Consider the following 18,022-nt stretch of genomic DNA (forward strand, 5'->3'; position numbering starts at 1 on the left):
CAGGTGCCCTGACACGTGGGGCTGCCCCAGGTGCCTGCGGTGGGCAGAGTTCCTCCTGCAAAGGCTTGCGGCACTCCCTCCTTCCTCCTTCCCGCCCGTCCCTGTCACCTGGACGACTGTACCTGCTCTGGTCTGGGCCTGCTCTGGCCCACCACCCTGCCATCCGTGTCCTGTTCGAGCAGGAGATGGCTCGCCCGCAGTGCGCCCCTTAGAGCTCATCCTTGACCCTGGCCCTTGGGGACTGTGCTGACAGCACATCTGCCACCCTGCTGGCATAGTCACCTGGAGGGCAGGGGATAGGCTGTCTGGAAACTGCATCCAAGTCTGGCCAGTCCCTTGCCCACCTTGTGGGGTCTGCAGGCTGTGGTGTGCTTGGAAGCAGGTGACGCCTGCTGCACACTGGCTGGCAAGAGGTGCAAGAGCAGAGAGCACATGACGAGGGGCCTGAATTGCAGAGGACCCCACTGTGACAGACCCCATAGGACCAGGAAGTAGCTGAGGTCCTGGGGACAGAAGCCACGGAGGAGAGCCAAGTTCCAGCTCAGCAGAGAGCGCTTTTGTGGTGAGGACCACAGAGGGCCCCCTGACCAGTCTCCCAAGAAGATGGATGGGATGGTACTGAGCTCCCTGCTCCCAGAGGCATTCAAGAACAGGCCAGCAGCACCTTGTCACAAGGAGTGGACAACAGCCCCGCTATCAGCCGAGCTTAGACTCCCCTCTGCGGACTGGTGCCAGCCAGGGTTGGCGGTGCCTGTGGGCCCCAGAGTGGTCTTTGCATGTAGTATCTGAGCTGAGTCCATCCCTGGGGACCCTGAGGATGAGAACCACAGCCTGATGCAGCACGGCCTTCCCATGGTTCCCCATGGCTCCCCACGGCTCCCCACGGCTCCGGCAAGCTTCCCTCCTGGGAGCGCAGTCCGGCAGGAGGGCCTGGGTTCCAGTTCTCCGCAGCTGGGCCGAGTCCGCTTTTCTGATGGTGCTCATGAAAGGGCCCTGTTCTCCGGCCCCACCCCCGCCCGTCAGCACCGAGTGCGCGGAGCCGGCGTGGGAACACGCATCTCAATAAAGCCCCATTGATTTTTGTGGGTGCAAGTGGAGGAAAAGGCGCCCAAAGGGTCTCCCTGGCCTGCCCCTCCCCCTCCTGACCCACTGGGGCGGCCACACGTCTATTGGTTACCAGATAATAGATCGCGCCACCGGCGGGGACCTCTGGGGACGGCTGGGAGCTGAGTCGCAGCACAACCCGCCCGAGTTAATCAAACTAGCAACAGGGTCGGCGGCAGGAGCAGGAGCAGGAGCGCGCGGCTTTACGCGATTACTGACAGGCACCAGCTGCCGCGGCGCACCATGTGGACCTGCGCTCCGGGGGCAGACGCCTGACTAATCCCGCTGGCCCGGCCCTGCTCCGGCGGCTCGGAGGCGATGGCCACTCGCGCGAGCCCAAGTTGAAGCCGCGGGCTGTGCGGAGCCCGAGGGGCGTGATCCTCAGTGGGCGCAGGCGGAGGATGAACTGAGGATCAACATGTACGGGAATTACCCTCACTTCATGAAGTTTCCTGCAGGCTTTGGAGGTGAGTCGGCCGGGCTGGGCTGCGGGACCTGTCCGGGGGGCAGGGAGGACGGAAGGGCCGGTGCTGGGCAGAAGGAGGGCACCTGTGTTTACACGGAGCTGGGCAGCCTGTGCCGAGTGCGCGGCCGCGGCCCGATGGGGAGCCAGGGTCCCAGCGGAGGAGACGTTAGCACGCAGCCTGAGGGCTGGGGGCAGCCCAAGGACAGCGTCTAGCGGGGACGCTCTGAGACAAAGATCGAGAAGAGCATTGTCATACCCCACATGTTTGTGTGGGGACGCGGTGGAGAGAGGGACGCGCTGGCTCCAACCCCTCATCTCATCTGGAGCGGGGAAGGTGGGAGTGGGAGGGCTTGGCCCCTGACACCGTTGTTCTAGTTGAAAGAGGCTTTCACTATAATTGGATTTTCAAAAAGAAAACAGCCCTGTAACTTGCCACTCTTCTCCTTTGACTTGCTAATGGCTCCTCTCTTCCCCCTGTGGCTGCCCACCCCCATTCCTTAGCGAGGCTGCCGCTGCCACTCTGGGGGGTCAGCTCTGGGGAGGGGGTCTGGGCTCTCACAGGAGGCAACAGGCGAGCTGAAGACTCCAGGGGCCACACCAGGCGGGGCAGCCCGGGCACTCTTGCAGAAGCTTCCGGAGACTGGGTGCACCGTCTTCCTCCAGGCCCAGGCACACCCCTGTGAAGGGTCTCTCATTCAGGGACAGCCTCCCAGTTCCGCCAAGGGAGCCAACAGCTGACCAGCTGGCCTCTCCGGTCAGAGCGGCAGGCGGTGACACGTAGCTGGCATCTGGGAGCCAAGGGGAGCTTTCCCCTTATGGATCTGGGCGCCAGGACAGACATTTTTGTAAGGTCTTGAGAACTGAAAAGTTCCTGCCCCCTGCCCTCCTCTGGACAGCCGGTTCACCAGCAGACGGGACCCAGCCCACTTTGCAGGGTGGACGTGGCCCCTGACCTGGGGTAGTAGCCTGGGGCGTTGCTCAGTCCTTCAGGCAAGCATGGGGTCCGGCCCTGGGATGACCGATTGAGGAGGCCTGTCTGCCTCCCAGGCTGGGGCAGCTCTGAAAGTGAGCAGCACGGCATGCGCCTGCCCTGTGGGAGGCAGCCTCCTCTTATCCTGCCAGTCTGAGACCTGGGAGTATGGAGGCCAGTTCTGCGCCCTGGACACTTGGTCTAGTTTTTCGCTGCCTCACTGCCTCTCAGCCCCGTCCAGAGCTCAGGCTTTCTTCCCCTGGGCTTCTCTGAGTCTGACTGTTGGAGGAGCAGACTTATCCTCAGGCAGATTCTTGAGCCCTCCAAGGCCCCTTGATCCTGCAAGGCAGTGGAGGTGAGAAAAAGGGACAAGTAGATAGGTATAGGAGAGGAAGCCCACTCTGAACCCCTGGGGCTGCCTCCAGGGCTGCAGAGACTGCCCTGTCCTTTTGTCCCTTAGATGTGTAATCCCAGACTTGTGGAAGTCAGGGACCAGTCTGGGACCACAGAGGGTTGAGTTGCAGAAAAGCCTCTCACAAACTTACGATGCTATTGCTTTAAATTGATGTAGTAAAGGGAAAGAGGGGGAGGGGAAGGGAGGGAGGAACAGAGAGAAAGAGGAAGGGAGGAAGGAAGGAGGAGAGAGAGAGAGAGAGAGGGGAAGGGAGGGAGGAAGGGGGTGGGGGAGGGACTGCTGAGCCTCCCCAGCTTTTCACTTACTTAGCTGTGTGACCTTAGGCAAGCTCCGGACCTTTCTGGGCCTTACTGACTTCCTCTCTAAAATGGGATTCAGCATCGCAGCCTTGGTTTGGGGGGAGTGTGAGGGGAGCTGGCCCTGGGGGAGGGCTGCTGCAGAGCCATCCATACATTGGTGTCAGGTTTCCATTCCTTCCGTCCCACTCACAGACAAACAAGCAAATAAATGTAAAGGCAGACACTGTAGAATAATGAAACAGAGATCTGGAAAAATACAATTCAGTCCTCATCTTTTGACTCACATATTTTGTGGCTCAGATTCTCATAGTTGTGGGGCTCCAGTGTTTGCTGCAATGAGGTTTCAGAGAGCAGACACAAGGTGCAGCCTCAAGAAGCAGTTTTGTGCCCCCAGGGCGGGAGGGAAAGGCCTTGCCGGCTGTTTGAGGGCTCCTGGAGGCAGTCCTCCCTGACCCCCAGGGGAGGAGAGTCATCTTGTTTGGGTCTGTTGATATTTTCCATTTTGTTTGCATGCACCAGTCAAGAGGAGGCTAAACACAGACCCGAAGGTCTCCACCCCAAGTCAGGGAGGCCTGAGGCCTTGCAGAGCTGAGGAGGGGGACAAGGCCTGTGGAGGCCCTGGGTGCTGAGGACAAGAGCGGAGGTCACCCGCAGCCTCTCACCACCCTTGCCCCCATGCTGCAAGCTGTGCTGTGCTCCTGATGACCTGGTGGACAGCTCCTGCCCGGGCCACACACTCAAGGGGAGCCACAGAGGAACCCCGTGAGAATCCCCGGGGAAGCAAAGTCACCTGTGGAGATAACTGGGCTGGTGTCCCACCAACCACCAAGAGACTGGTCAAGGTGGCCCGAGGCTCGTAGGTGCTGGTGCCACATTCCCCACTCAGCGCCTGCCTGCTGGTGGGGAGCCTCTCTCCTCCGCGGCTACCCCTGGGCTGCTTGGTAAGAGGCCTGCTCTCCTGGGGCCAGGCAGTGCCCGTAGCCCCACTCCAACAGTGCCCCAGGTCAGCAGAGGGGCCGGCCTTGCTTCCTTAACCAGCATCCTGAAACACAAACACTGGCCCTGGACACAAGCACTCAGCCAGGTCTCCACATCAATCCTCAGCACAACCCCAGGAGCAGGCAGGATCGCCGTCCTTCCTGTGATCCTGTTCAGGAGGAGGACGGCAGGGCAGCGAGAGGCCCAGAACTTCAGCCAGGCCTCCGAGTAGAAATGGCACGGCCCAGGATGGGGACCAGGCAGGCTGTCTGGGGGCTGTGCTCTGCTGAGCCACCTCTCAGTGCTTCTGTGGGTGACATGCTTGCTCTGCAAAGCTGGGTCAGTGGGGTGCCCCTGGGGGTCTGGAGCTCCCATCCAACCACAGGATCCGTCCTCAGCGCTGCACACACAGTGGCCTGGCACCGAGACGCAGCAGAGGAGCCAGGAGCTACCAAGGAGCCACAGTGACCTCGCAGAATTCCACTCATGTGCATGAGTCCTCCCTGACCCTCAGGGAGGTCAGGACCCTCTTCCACCTGGGGACAGCTGCAGCGGAGGGTCGGACCGCAGTGCCGGCTCACACGCCTGTGCGCAGGCCTGCGTTGCTCCAACACACCTCTCCCTCTGCAGATGTGTGGGTGGCGAATTGGAACATACCTTGGGCGTAAGGGTTTATGTAGGAAGGAGTGACTGTTTATGAGACTTAGGAAGGAGCATATTTAGTATAAACTATTTTCTGAAACATTTACAATCTTACAAGAGAGGAGAGCTGAGGCCCAACTGAAAGGAGGATCGTGCCGCAGAGTCCAGGTGGCCTGCCTTCTCCTTCCCTCTGCTGTGGCCTCTGGATCTGTGAACTTTGCCACCAGCCCTGGTGTCTGGCTGGAGAGGAAGATGGCGTTTGCTCTTGTTTTAGGAAACCAGAGGACACAGAGGCCCAGGGAATGGAAGTCTGTTTTCCCAAACGCCTGGGCTTAGGTGGCTCTCACGGGCCAACTCAGTTTGGGTTCAATGATCCTCACAAAAGAGTGAAAAACAGCGGTTAACATTTATTGGGCACCTACTGTTTGCCAAGCACTCCAGGGATTGGTGCTCATCTCATTTAACACGCACATGGGAGGTCAGACTCTGTCACCACCGTCCCCATGCACCGACGAGGACCCCATGCACAGATGAGGATCCCATGCACAGATGAGGATGAGGACGTAGAGCAGGGAGGCTGAGCCTCTGCCCAGGAGACCTCACTGGTGAGGAAGAGCCGCTCCAGCCCGGGCAGCCTCAGCCAGGCCGGCGGGGCAGAGCCCCAGACCCGCCCCAGGGGCTCCACGTCCCTGTACTCCTCACGCCCACCTGAGGTCCCTTTGTCTTTGGAACACAGGTAATTGCTGAAAAGGGACAGACACTGGCCAGCGCTGGGCCCTCCACAAGGCTGGGCGCTTTCCCAGTTGGACGGCGCCTTGTGCTAACAGGCAGAACCCCGTTCCCGCCCTGCCCGGTGCTCAGTCTCCAGGGAAGGGCAGGCGGACCTCTCAGGCTGTGCTCCAGGAGGAGAGCTGCCCCGGGGCCCAGGAGCAGGCTTCCTGACTGCCCTTCCTTGGCTGATCCGAGCCCTTCGCTCTGACCCGTGTGGCCCGATCCCTGTTGGGAGCTGAAGTCGCAGAGCGGGACAGGGCCTGTGGTCTTCTGGTCTGACCCATCGGTTACAGGTAACGACACTTGGGAAGGCAGATGGGCTCACGCAGGACTTGTGGCTGTTCTCGGTCCTCAAACTGGATTCTCCTGGTCCTCTTGGGGCCACCTGAGGTGACAGAAAGAGGAGCAGGGGCTGAGCCACAGACAGTCCTCCCAGTGCCCCCACGGGCAGAGGGATGGCCTTCTATGGCACGGGGACTAAACTTCTAAAAGCCTGGACGACTGTGAACACGTAATAAAGCTTGCTCTCTTTCTGTGAAAATGTGGCGGCTGGTGTTAAATTCAGCCAGAGTTCCGCCTGTCGGCTTTGTCTAGAGGAGGCTGCCTGTTCTCAGTGTGCCGCCAGCGCCCTGCAGATGCTGCAAAGTGGAGGGAATGGTGCTCCACGGGGGCCGTCTCAGAAAACCCCACTTTAGCAAATTCTCCCTGGACAGTGCTCAGGGGCCTTTACCAGGAACCTCCAACCTATGATTCTCAGGAGACTGGGGCCCCAGGCCAGGGACCTGGATGTCAAGGACGGAGAAGTCCGTGATCTTCAATTCAAAAGGCTCCTATGAGAAGTCGGATGCGGGGGACTGCCTAACAGACATCTGGGGTGTTTTCTCCCAGGCTGGTGGCCTGGGGTCCTTCTGTGCCTTGGCACCTCCCTTGTCCCCTGTTCACTTTGCTGTCACCAGTGTCGTGTGGAAGCCCCCTCCTGGAGGGTGTGGCTCACAGAGCTGCTGTGCTTGGTCAGCCCCAGCAAGGTGGGAGCCCAGGAGAAGGCCCGCGGGGACCCCTGCCAGCCGCTCACTGGCACGGCGTGCCAGGCTGTGCGGATGCCTTGACTGGCGAGTCCTTGCCCTGCAGGAGTGCAGAGATGGGCTGCCATCAGAAGCCCCCAAACATCTGGGAATTAATGACTTGTGACATTTTTTCTCGGGGTGGGTGTGAGTAGATCCAAAGAAGTTCAGTCTTGGGGATCCAGAACAGACCAGGCTGTGTATATCACCCAAAGGGAATGTCGCTGCAGGAGGTGGCTCATGGCGCTGCAGGGTGGTGTGGTGTTCAAGGACTCCAGCACTGAGAGCCTCCTGGGCACGTCTCAGTGGCCCAGTGGGCACAGGGGGTGCCAGCACGTGAAACGGGTGCAGAGGGACAGGCGGTTCCTCTGAAGGGGACCCCCAGGTGCCTCTCGTTTGTGAGCAATGGCATCCCGTTCATCTGCACCAGCCAGCCTTGTGACCTGGTCCTGGGTGGGAAAGGGGCGCACAGGCGAAGGCAGGCACCGCCAGAGGCTCGACTCGGGTCCTGGGTCGCAGTAATTCAGGGCAAGCCCTGGGGTCCTGCTGAACCTGCTTCCTGTCTGTCTGAAGGGGCTGGGTCCTGCTCTGCGGATCACTCCCAGGCAGACTGAGGTCTGTGTGCAGCTGCAGCCTCCCGGGAGGGTCTGCTTGTCTGCCGTGCTGAACTTGGGGCCAGGCACAAAATCAGCATCCAAAAAATAGTTTGATCAAATCAGTACCAGTAATTGCCATGGAAATAATAGCACATATTTATAGAGTTCTGTGAGTGTCAGGCATGACATAGTGGCTAGTGTATACTCAGACCCACGAGCTGAGAGAGCTGGTGATTTTTGTGCTGTGCTGTGTGGCCCTGAGCAAATCTCTCAACCTCCCTGAGACGATTGCCTCTTCTATGAAATGAGATGGTCCTTTAAATCCTAAAAGTCCGATTTCTAAACAAAAACAATATGGGCTTATTAATTTATAGCATAATTAATTTGGAATTGTGATTAAATGGGTCATGGTATTAACTAGTTTGTATTTGCTCATTCACAAAAAAATAATAAGGAAAAAAGGTTGTTAAGCAGCTGAGATGATCGGAGAGGTGTTGAGCCCATTTAAGGTGCATCTGTTTTCAACAATTTAGAAAGCCTAGTAGGAGCGTCATTAGCATATTAACGGGGTGTTAATTACAAAAGAGTCTTTTAAAGCAGGTTTTATAAAATCCCCACTTAGTAACCATTAGCTTGTGGTACTTGAAACACAAACTATTCACGTGTGTTACTTAGAAGTAATAAAATTCTAATTTAAAAGTAATCTGCCAACTTGTCACGAATTTAGACTGATTTTTCTCTCAATTGATCCAAATGAGTGAGGTTTTGCTATAATTATATATAATGCTAGTAATAATGAGGCCGATTATCAATCTTTCCCTGCTTTTCACTACCTCGTCATTACAGATTTTAGGGGAGGGGCAGGGAGTAGGAGAGGGGAGGAGGGGGGCAGGGGGTGGGGAGGGGGAGAAGAACAAATGCCCCCTCCCCCCCCCCAGCACCGGTGATGTACCCCTTCAGCTGTCCTGGGGCCACAAGGGTCCAGGCAGAACCGTCCTGTGTGCCACAAGGGCCCGCTGGCAGCTGGCTCAGCTGGTCCAGAGGGCCTGGGCACAGGGCATCAGCCCAGAGCTGATGCCCACAAAGACTCTGGGAAGGGGCCGGGCCTCCCCCGTCTCCATCTCGTTCCTTTATTTTCCACATTGAGAAAGCCAGGAAGGGCCCTGGCCACAGAGAAGGCCCCTCCTAAACCGGCTTCCACTCTGGCCGCCCCTCACTGGAGACTGATGGCTCGAGGCTGTTTTCCACCTCTGTCCAGATGCAGAGCTTCGCATCTCCAGAACAGGTCTCAGTACCTCCCCGTCCAGTCTCAGGATGGCCATGCAGCCAAACCCTCACAGGAAAGTGCTTTGAAAACGCTGATAGCAGTTCAGGTACAAGAAGTGCCAATCGACAACCCCAGCGTCTGGCTCTTTTACAGAGGGGTGGGGGTTAGCCAGGGCTGGGGCCCTGCTGAAGGCAGCCTGGGCAGGCTCTGCATTGTGATGGGCTAGTGCCAGGATGGGCCGTTCCGGCCAGAAAGGCTCAGGGCTGGATCCTCAGGCCAAGAGTCGGGCAGGCGAGGGCAGGAAGGGCTGTGGGGTCACCGCGGGAGGTCAGAGTCACAGCGCCAAACGTGCTGCAGTTCCTGGACTCAAAAGACCGGTGCCCCGGTTACGAGCCACATTCCTTTTGGCCGGTCACTCTTGTCTCTGGATTTTTCCTGTGTACAGTGAGGGCAACAGGCGCAGCCAAGTCCAGCCTGTGGCGAGAAGCAGGTTAATGTGTGTGGTCGGGGCCTCGGGGCTGCTGCCAGTTGCTCAGTGACACTAGCTAGGCTGTTGATGCTGCTGCTCAGCGGAGGAGATGACATAGAAGTGTCAATTAAAGTCCTTCATGGGGTGGGTGGGCCTGCTGACGAGGCTTGCTCAGCAGTCTCTGTTAAAAGCCAAGGAGAGAAGGACACGTGAGTTTCCTTTGACAAAGAACAAGCCAGGTGTCTGGGTATGCTGTGATTGTCAAGTACGTGCCACATCTCTCCCCTGGAGGCAGGGAGGCAGGCCTCCTTGGGGCCTGTCCCATGCAGAGAGATTGGTGGGCCGGGGCCCCTCGAGGCACGCCGACTTAAGTGGAAAGTCCTGCTCTGAGGAGCACCTGACCCTTCCCCATCCGTGGGCTCAGAGTTCCCATTCCCTCCTGAAGAGGTTGCCAACCACAGAGCACACCCTGCACCCTGGCACAGCAGCCCAGGGTGGACAGCCGCGCCATTCGCTCCCTTGTCGGCCAGTCAGAGGGACTCAGGCTTGACATTTCCCTCCCATTGGCTGGGAGGAGGTTGCTAAGCAACTCCCTCACCTTGGTGGGAATCGGTACTTCTCCTGCCGGCTTCTCTTTCTCAGCAAGTCTCTCTCTCCTCTCCTGTTCTCTTGCTCGCCTGCTTGAGTGAACACACACACACACACACACACACACACACACACACACACACACACTCACTCTTCACTTGTTCAGAGATTTCCCAGGGCTTTTGTTCTGATAAACATCAGCATTGTTGATTTCTTATGCGGAGGAGATGTTGATCAGCTCTACATCTAGTTACACACAGTGATCAGCAAACACCATACTGTTCATTAATTTAGTCACCAACTATCCTTTTTTGGTATTTACTGTGTTCCAGACACAGTACTAGGTGCTGTGAGATTGCCATCAGCAAAGGGAGGGAATTCAGGAACGTGGCCCCTGGCGGAACACCAGGAATTCAGAATGGGGATCGGGTGTCAGAGTGAATTTTGGGGAGACCTGGGGCTCCCTAGGAGTGGTTGAGCTGGCTGGCATAATGGGGGGCTCTCTGGGCCCAGAGCAGTGGTATTTCTGAACCATTCAGAAAATTCTACATTGTGAACAACTGGTGTGTCTGGAGCAGGGCTTGGCGATGACACCTTAGCTGAGACCCACTCCTCACCTGCGTGAGGCCACTCTTCACACACACCCTCGTCTGCACACTTGTCCTGACCTCACCACACTTACGGGGTAGTGACAGGGACTCCATGGCTGGGCTGCTGGCTCCGGAGCCTTGTGAGCTGCTGAGCCACATGAATGACTTGATGTGGCACCAAGGAGCCTCAGCTCACAGAGGTCCCATCTGGAGAGTGGTGAACCTGGGGTCCACCCGGGGCTTCTGGCCTCAGCATCCATCGCCTGCTTCTCCACAGCTCAGCCCCGGGGCCTCGGGGCCACAGTGCACACAGGAACTCTAAGATTCTTGTAGCGTCAGGCACTCCACAGATCCCTGCCCAGGCTTGGCTCCTGGGGACAGGCAGCATCTCAAACTGAAGCTGCCACGTAGCTTGAGCCTCAGTGTGGTCCAGCGGATGACGGCAGGTCCTCCAAGACGGTTAGACGGTCCTACCTCCACCTCTGGCCCTTCCTTCTTCCCAGCGCCAGGGAGCCGTGTCCACCCAGCGCTCAGGAAGTGTGAGAGCCGGAGGGGAGTGTGCAGGCCGCCAAGTGCCAGCTTCCTACTGGGGAGAGGAGGTCGGGACTACAGAACACTTCTCTCGACCTGCTGCCAGGAGAGAGGAGCCCCCTGAGAGACGCCACCAGTTAGGCCATTTTGTGAAGCCATCGCCGGGGAAAGAGAATGACGTCTGCAGACTAGGGAATGTGCACTTCTCCAGGCCTCTGGGCACCTGGCCGAGGGCAGGGTCCTCACACACAGGGGACTGGGCTGGGCTGTGTCGGTCCATCCTATTGCTGTGACAAAACACCTCAGACCTGGAAACTTAGGTATCACAGAAACGTGTGGCCCAGAGGTCTGGAGGCTGGAGGGGCCGCAGCAGATTGGGGCCAGAGAGGACTCCGTCTTTGCTTCCAAGATGGAGCCTCTCACCCAGTCCTGAACCCCACATGAGGGAAGGGGTGAAGCCGGAACAGCCCCGTGTGGTTGTAAGAGGAAGGGTAGAAGGGCCAGGCAGCAACGTAGCTCCCTCAGAGGGCCCTCCTAGGTGGAGCCTGGAGGCCCGCTCACCGCCCACAGGCACCTCGCACACTGCCCTCCTGAGGGTTAAGTCCCAGAATGAGTTTGGAGGGACACACGATCAAGCCATGGCAGAGACCGAGAGTGGATGGGCACAAGAGGGAAGCTGGACTTCAGATTCGGACTTGGCCTGGCCTGGGCTGAGGGACAGGGAGAAAGTACTCTGGATCAATCTGCTGGAAATGCCACTAATTCTTAAGAAGGAGCCGCCACTGCAGCTCGGATGATGCTGCGGGAACCGGTTGATAGTTTTGTGCTCATTTGTAGCTTAAGCAAAAGGCCCGGTGAAGAAAGAGAACAGACCAGGCACCACAGACAAGTGTGTGGAGGACTCGTGGTACTTCGGGACTGGAGGTCGCCTCCACGGGGCTTTGAAGGAAAAGGCCTGAGGACGGGGAGACTGTGAGCTGCGTCTGCGAGAAGCATTAACTTCCCGCCCAGAGCACTCCAGTTAGAAAAGCCATTGTTCTCCATCTTTTCTAAACGCAAAGCTGTTTATTTCTAACTCCTTGGAGAAGCAAAGTACCAAAGGTCATTTACGTGAGATGTAGGTATCCATTTTATTTTTAAAAGATATGTCATAAAACAGCCCACCTCTTCTCAGTCATTGACTTGGCAGAAATTAGCCACATTTTTAAAAAACATTTTTTAGATGTCAATGGGCTTTTATTTTATTTATTTATATGCAGTGCTGAGAATCGAACCCAGTACCCCCCACATGCTAGGCAAACGCTCTACCACTGAGCCACCACCAGCCCCAGCCACATTTGTAAGATCCTTAAAAACCAAACTTAAACTTGCTATTTCATCTTCTCCCAATTTGCTATTCTCACCACTGCACTGACAAGTCAGATTGCCTTAATTTTTATTAATAATAACAATAACAACCATGTACTACAAATTTCAGATCACTTTGATGATGCCCCCTGATTCTGTTTTGAAGCGTCTTGTGAGTTCTTCGCGGTCCCGGTCTGCGTATTTCTGTGCAGGGCCCAGGTTTCTCAGACATCATGAATCTGCAGTCTCATTTCCATGATACTTTATACAGAGTATAAAATATACTTGGACTTTTTCTGAAATCAATTTATCATTTTTTAAAGAGCTGAAATAGCTCTCTTCTTAATTCCGTCTCTTATTGGTTCATCGTAGCTGGAGGTGATGGTGGGATTTGTCCTCAGGAGTTGGCACTCGCTCACAACAGGACAACGTGATTGGCCAGGGTCACTCCCCGCACTTCCCTTCTCCCCTCACATCCCTCCCGCCCCCTTCCCCCTCCTGACCCCCTGTGGACTTTCCTCCTTCCCCTTTCTCCTCTCTGCCTTCCACACGTGGGGACACATAGAACCTGGACTTCTGAGTCTGGCTTACTCTCTTAACATGATGGTCTCTGGTTCCACTCACTTTCCTGCAATGATACCATCTCATTCTCCCTTAGGGCTGATAAACTCCATGGTGCATGTGGACCACAGTTCCTTCATCTGTCCATCTGTGGTAGACACCCAGGCTGATTCCGTAACTTGGCTGTTGTGAATCGTGCTGCTGTAAACACGGTCTGCGTGTTTTGCTGTAGGTGGTGATTGATTCTTCAGGGTAGATGCTGAGGATGGTGCTGCTGGGTCATAGGACGGCTCTAGGCCTAGCCTTTGAGTCCCTCCACGCCGACTTCCATAGCGGTTGTACTTACAGCCCAGCCACAGTGTAAACCTGCACCAACATAGGGACCCTCCCCTCAAACAACCCTGAAGCTCTTGGGGTTTTTAAGGTCTGGCTCACCCCCCTGTCAGGGTGGTACAGGTGCTGCTGCCCACCTTTCTGTGCTAGGCTTGGGGCCAGGCCCTGCGCTGGACCCTGGGGGCCAGAAGTGAAGGCCCAGCTCCTGATAGCCGGTTAGAGCCGAGGACCAGAAGAGGCCCTGGGTGGGACCTGGAAAGTGCCTCTTCAGATGACCTGCCCTGGGGAGTGTCCAGTCAGGGCTGGCTCCCAGTCACCTGTCCCTGTCTCCGAAGCCAACTCAGGTCTGGTGAGCCTCCTCCACGTCAGCCTCCCAGGCCTCAGAAGAGCCCAGAAGGCTCTGTGCAAACCAGCAAGGCTCCTGGCTTGAGGTTTTGGAAGCGCCCTCCTCTCTCTCCTTCAGGTGAACTTTCGTCTGCAGCTCTGTGATGCAGATGGCTCTCCACTCATCCTGTTGTCCTTGACAGCAGACAGGAGAGCGCGTGGGCTCTGCCTTGGAACCCCGGCAGGGTGGGCACTGTACTTAAGGGTGGGGAAAGAGAGACAAACAGAGCTTTTCCTTTTGTTTAGTGGGAAAGACAGGAAGATTAACAAATATGGAAATAGAATCAGGGCTGAGACACCAGTAAGCGTGGACTGCAGTTAGAAAACAGAAGGGGCGTCAGACCTGAGCAGGAGACGCCAGGAAGGCTTCTTGGAGGAGGTGACACTGAAGTTGACCTTGAAGGATGAGCAAGAGCTTTCTAGATGAGGGCGCTCAGGCCAGGTGTCCTGAACCTGGGGACGGCTGGGGGTGAGAAGGAGCTGCAGTTTTCTTAGTGGCTGCCCAGCTGCCCAGATGGACTGGAGCTGCACATGCTGCATTTCCGGGATGTGAGGGTGACCTTTGGGACGCTCCCTGCTCTCCCCGACTCTGAAGGCAGCAAGTCCCTCTGTGGGTCCCCCTCCTCACCTGGCACTTAGCTTAGGACAGTGCCTACAGCCAGTGTCACTGGCTGTACAGTACAAGCCAGTACACTCCAGGGCTTGTTCAGTGAACACAAGCCTCATGGTCAGTCCCGCCTCTGCGTGGCATGGAGTTTGATGGGCAGTGAGCACTTGGATGTGGGCAGCTTCTGCAGGAGCCCCTGCCAGGCACTTCCCTCCGCCCACCCTCTTGCTTCTCCCCTGGGGATAGCGGCTGAGCTGAGGGCAATCCTCACTCTGCCTGTGGGTGCAGCTCTGCGTGCCTGATCCCCGGGGGCCAGAGCAGGGAGGGCTGCCCCTGTGTGTCCTAGCCTCTGCCAACGCGGAGCCCAAGGTCGGCAGCTCCCTCCTGGAGAGAATGGACATGGGGGACTCTCAAGACCCTCTTCTTCTCCTTCCTCTCGAGTTGGCCACTGTCTGCAGGAGAGCAGGAGCTCAGCTGGGTGGGGGAAGTGTGCTGGACACCACTGGCCAATGCTGCTGTTCTGCCCACCCCAGACCCACAGGCACTGGGCCTCCGTGGCCATGAAGCCAGGACCAGCCTCTCCAAGTTCTCCTCCGAGGGCCAGTGACCCTTGCTGTAGAGCTGGGCAGGACAAAATCTGTGGGCAAAAGCTCCAAAAGACAAGGGCCGGGAGGTGCACGGTGCAGACTCTGTGGCTCCCTGGGTCCTGTGGCCTGGACTCCTGTGGGCAGGGCCGCGTCCACACACAAGTGCATGGCCTCACACTGCCGGTTCCCGGAGCTCCGTGGGGAAGGCTGGAGCAGCCTGCGCATCTGCCCTGCCCACCCCCACCCCCACTGGGGGCTTTGGCATTGACCCCCTTATTCCTGGACCACTGTCACCCAGGCCTGGGCTTGTGGGCCGGCCCCTGTGGCATTGCTGACTGTCCATCATCTAGAGTGGACTCCAGGCAGGGCCCCAAACGCTGGGACATCATGAGGGCCCCATCCCAGGGCAGGCCGGCTCCCTGCGACCCTGGGCGTGTCTCCATGGCTGGCTCAGTGCAGGTGTGACCCCGGGTCCACAGATATGCAGAGTGGCCAGAGGGGAAGGATACATGGAGCCAGGCGAGGCGGGCTGGCCAGCCCCCGACGTGTCTGACCCCACCTGTCCCCTGTGCTCTCTCCTTACAGGCTCCCCTGGCCACGCCGGCTCCACCTCCATGAGCCCGTCAGCAGCCCTGTCCACAGGGAAGCCCATGGACAGCCACCCCAGCTTCACGGACACCCCTGTGAGTGCCCCACGGACGCTGAGTGCGACGGGGACCCCCCTCACTGCCCTGGGCTCCCCGTACCGCGTCATCACGACTGCCATGGGCCCGCCCTCGGGGGCACTGGCGGCCCCTCCAGGAGTCAGGCTGGTGGCCCCACCCAGCTCTCAGGTAGGCACTTTACCTGCAGGAGCCCGCAGCACCCCGAAGGCCTCACCCGGGGGCAGGAGCAGAGCCGCTGTGGGCGCGTGCATGTGTGGTGGTGGTGGTCTTCCCTGCAGGCGGCCCCCTGTAGCGCCTGGCCCTGCCTTCAGGCTGAGCAGTCCCTGGAGTGGACGACTCCTCGGGGCCCAGGAGAGGGACACCACCCAGGTAGCTTGGGTGGCTCACCCCTGACTGTGACGTCGTGCCTCCCAGGCCTGTTTTATGGTGGGGAACGTGGCCCCCTGTGTTCTCAACCTGGCAATGGGTGTGGAGGCCGTGAAGTGCCCACGCTCTGGTTAGAATTCAGAAACCAGCAGGCCTGGTCTCTGCTCCCCACAGGCATTCAATGGAGAGGGGTAGAGGCAGGAGCTGCACATGGACACCCCCCCCCCGCCAGAGCCACGCAGGTCATGTTACATCCGTGCTGTCTCCAGCTGTGTGCACAACAGCGGGGAGCGAGGCTCCGGGGGCCTGGGGAGGGCCAGATGCCCTCCCCTCCTGAGCAGCGGCCCTGCCCACTTGCTGTGGCTGCATAAAACGGCTCCCGGATCAGGAGGCCTGCAAAAGCAACCCCTGGTCTCCCACTCTTCTCAAGCTGTGCACCAGGAGGGCTCTGCTTCAGACAGCGGGCGTCCTGGGCTCTGTGCAGGCTCGGGTCACCCACAAGGACAGTGCTACTGGGCATGCTTCCCAGGGCGACTCACAGAGTGCAAAGGCCAAGCCCCACCCAGGGGCACAGCAAAGCCTCTGCACACGGCCTGTGGCGGATGCCAGCACTGACGGCAGGAGGAGGCTGTCCCTGCTAGTCACGGCACAGGACGGGAAGCCTTGGGAGGAGTGACAAGCTAGGAAGGACAGCCCCCGCGCCACACCTACTAGGTCTCTTCCTGGGGAACAGCCAGCGTCACTGCTGCTCACTGCCAGCACAGCTCCTCAGGCCACAGTGCCACCAGATATCTGGTCAAGCCTTGTTCCGGTGTCTCTGGATGACAGGTAGACCAGGCAGAGCAGACTGCCCTCGTGGTGGGGGGGGGCCCCGCAACCCACCAGGTCTGAACAGATCGAAAGGCCGGTCCTGCCAGAGCAAGACAGAGCCCTCCTGCCTGACGTCCTGCCTCTAGGCTTGAACAGAAACACGGGCTCCCCCTCGGTTGAGCCTGCCGCTCTCAGACCATACGGCATTCCCAGGGCCCGAGCTTGCTGACCCTCTCTGCAGATCTTGAGGCGCGGCAGCCTCCAGAACCTCACGGGACAATTGCTTATCCGGGCCCCCGAGGAATCTCGTGCAGGGGTGCCACGTCGAAGGCACTGTGGTAGATGAAGGAGCAGGGAGGGCTGTGACCTGCCTGACCTGTCGGCCTCTGTGGCAGCGGGGCTGCCAGACTGCTGGGGCGTGGGGATGGACATGGCCGAGCATGTGTTTCTGCCACCCCACCTGTGGGTCGGCAGAGCACAGGTGCCAGCCCTTTGGAATGTATGGGGCGCGCTTACCTTCCTCCCTGTGCCGATTCCAGGAGGGAGGAACAGACAGACCCGCTGCCTTGTGGGGCAGGTGCACCTACTGTGTGTAGGTGCTGCTCATCACCACCTGGATCTGGGGACACACACTCAGCACAGTGGCCAGAGTCTTGTCTCGCGGCAGTGATGCTGTGACCGTCACAACAGAAGAGACAAGGAATGAGTGGGTCATTTCCCAGAGCAACCTGCTGTCTGTGAAGCAGCAGAGGGCAAGGTGGCGGCGGCAGGCCCCTCGGGCAGCGGAGGGCAGCCACTTCCCTCCAAGGCTGCTTTGAGCAACCACACTCCACTGACCAGCCCCCGAGCAGAGCACTCGTCTCTACAGCCGGAGCGGCAGGGCTGTCCCGGCCCCAAGTCTGCACAGTGTAGGGATGAGAGGTCAGCTGGGAGCATGGTCCTGGCCAACTGGGCTGGGTGCAGAGGCCGGGCCAAGTTTGGCCTTGGGAGCTAAATTAAGCTGCCAAGTGCTGGCAGAGCTGTGACCGGACACTCACCAGCCTTCAGGGCTGGGGCTCCGGAACCACACGGCAGCGGAACTTTGCCCAACTCACCCGACTCCCCTGCCAGAAGGCCTCTGTGTTACCGCGGGTGGTGGACTCGGACCACTTGGGGCAGAGCTCCTGTGCACCGGGTCATCCTAGCCTAGGACTGGCCGGGGTGGGACTCCACGGGAGCATGCTCCACCTGTGACCGGTAAGTGCATTTGAGCGTGGAGAGGAGAGCCTGGGCCGGGGCAGCAGGCAGGCCTCTGCAGCAGGCAGGCCTCCCCGGGCGGCGCTCTGCTGTGTGAGCGGCCATCTGCTCCCCTTTCCATCTTGAGGAATTAGGAGAAGCTCGGGCGCAGGGGCAGGGACCCAGTGACCTTTTGCCAACCATTCAGCTGGCTCCTGCAGGCTTTCCTGTTCTCTGCTGGGGTTGCACATACTTGCCCTGGTCACCCGGCAGGGACTTCTGTGTCAAAGGGGACATGGATTTGAGAAAGTGCCGTGCATAGTGCCCTGTGGCAGGCTTGTGGTGACAGTGTTGTCATTCCCATACCTGGCTGTCCAGGTGTAGCATGCTGCCAGAAGGT

General features: G+C 58.5%; 1 protein-coding gene across 3 annotated transcripts in view; it reads left to right on the plus strand.

Moving 5' to 3' along the window:
* Positions 1-1,228: 1,228 nt before the first annotated feature.
* Rxrg (retinoid X receptor gamma) overlaps positions 1,229-18,022 on the plus strand; it is a 37,583-nt gene continuing 20,789 nt past the window's right edge. Inside the window, exons 1-2 of one of the 3 annotated variants that reach the window (XM_026409504.2) lie at positions 1,229-1,571; positions 15,152-15,399. In XM_026409504.2, coding sequence (XP_026265289.1) covers positions 1,523-1,571; positions 15,152-15,399 — 297 coding nt within the window. In that variant the 5' untranslated portion in view covers positions 1,229-1,522. Of the gene's footprint in view, positions 1,572-15,151; positions 15,400-16,278; positions 16,426-17,427; positions 17,644-18,022 lie in introns of those variants that run through there. The other 2 variants (XM_026409506.2, XM_026409505.2) reach the window with 2 other exon arrangements.

The sequence above is a fragment of the Urocitellus parryii genome, chromosome 9 (genome assembly GCF_045843805.1).
Source record: "Urocitellus parryii isolate mUroPar1 chromosome 9, mUroPar1.hap1, whole genome shotgun sequence".
In the NCBI taxonomy this organism is placed as follows: Eukaryota; Metazoa; Chordata; class Mammalia; order Rodentia; family Sciuridae; genus Urocitellus; species Urocitellus parryii.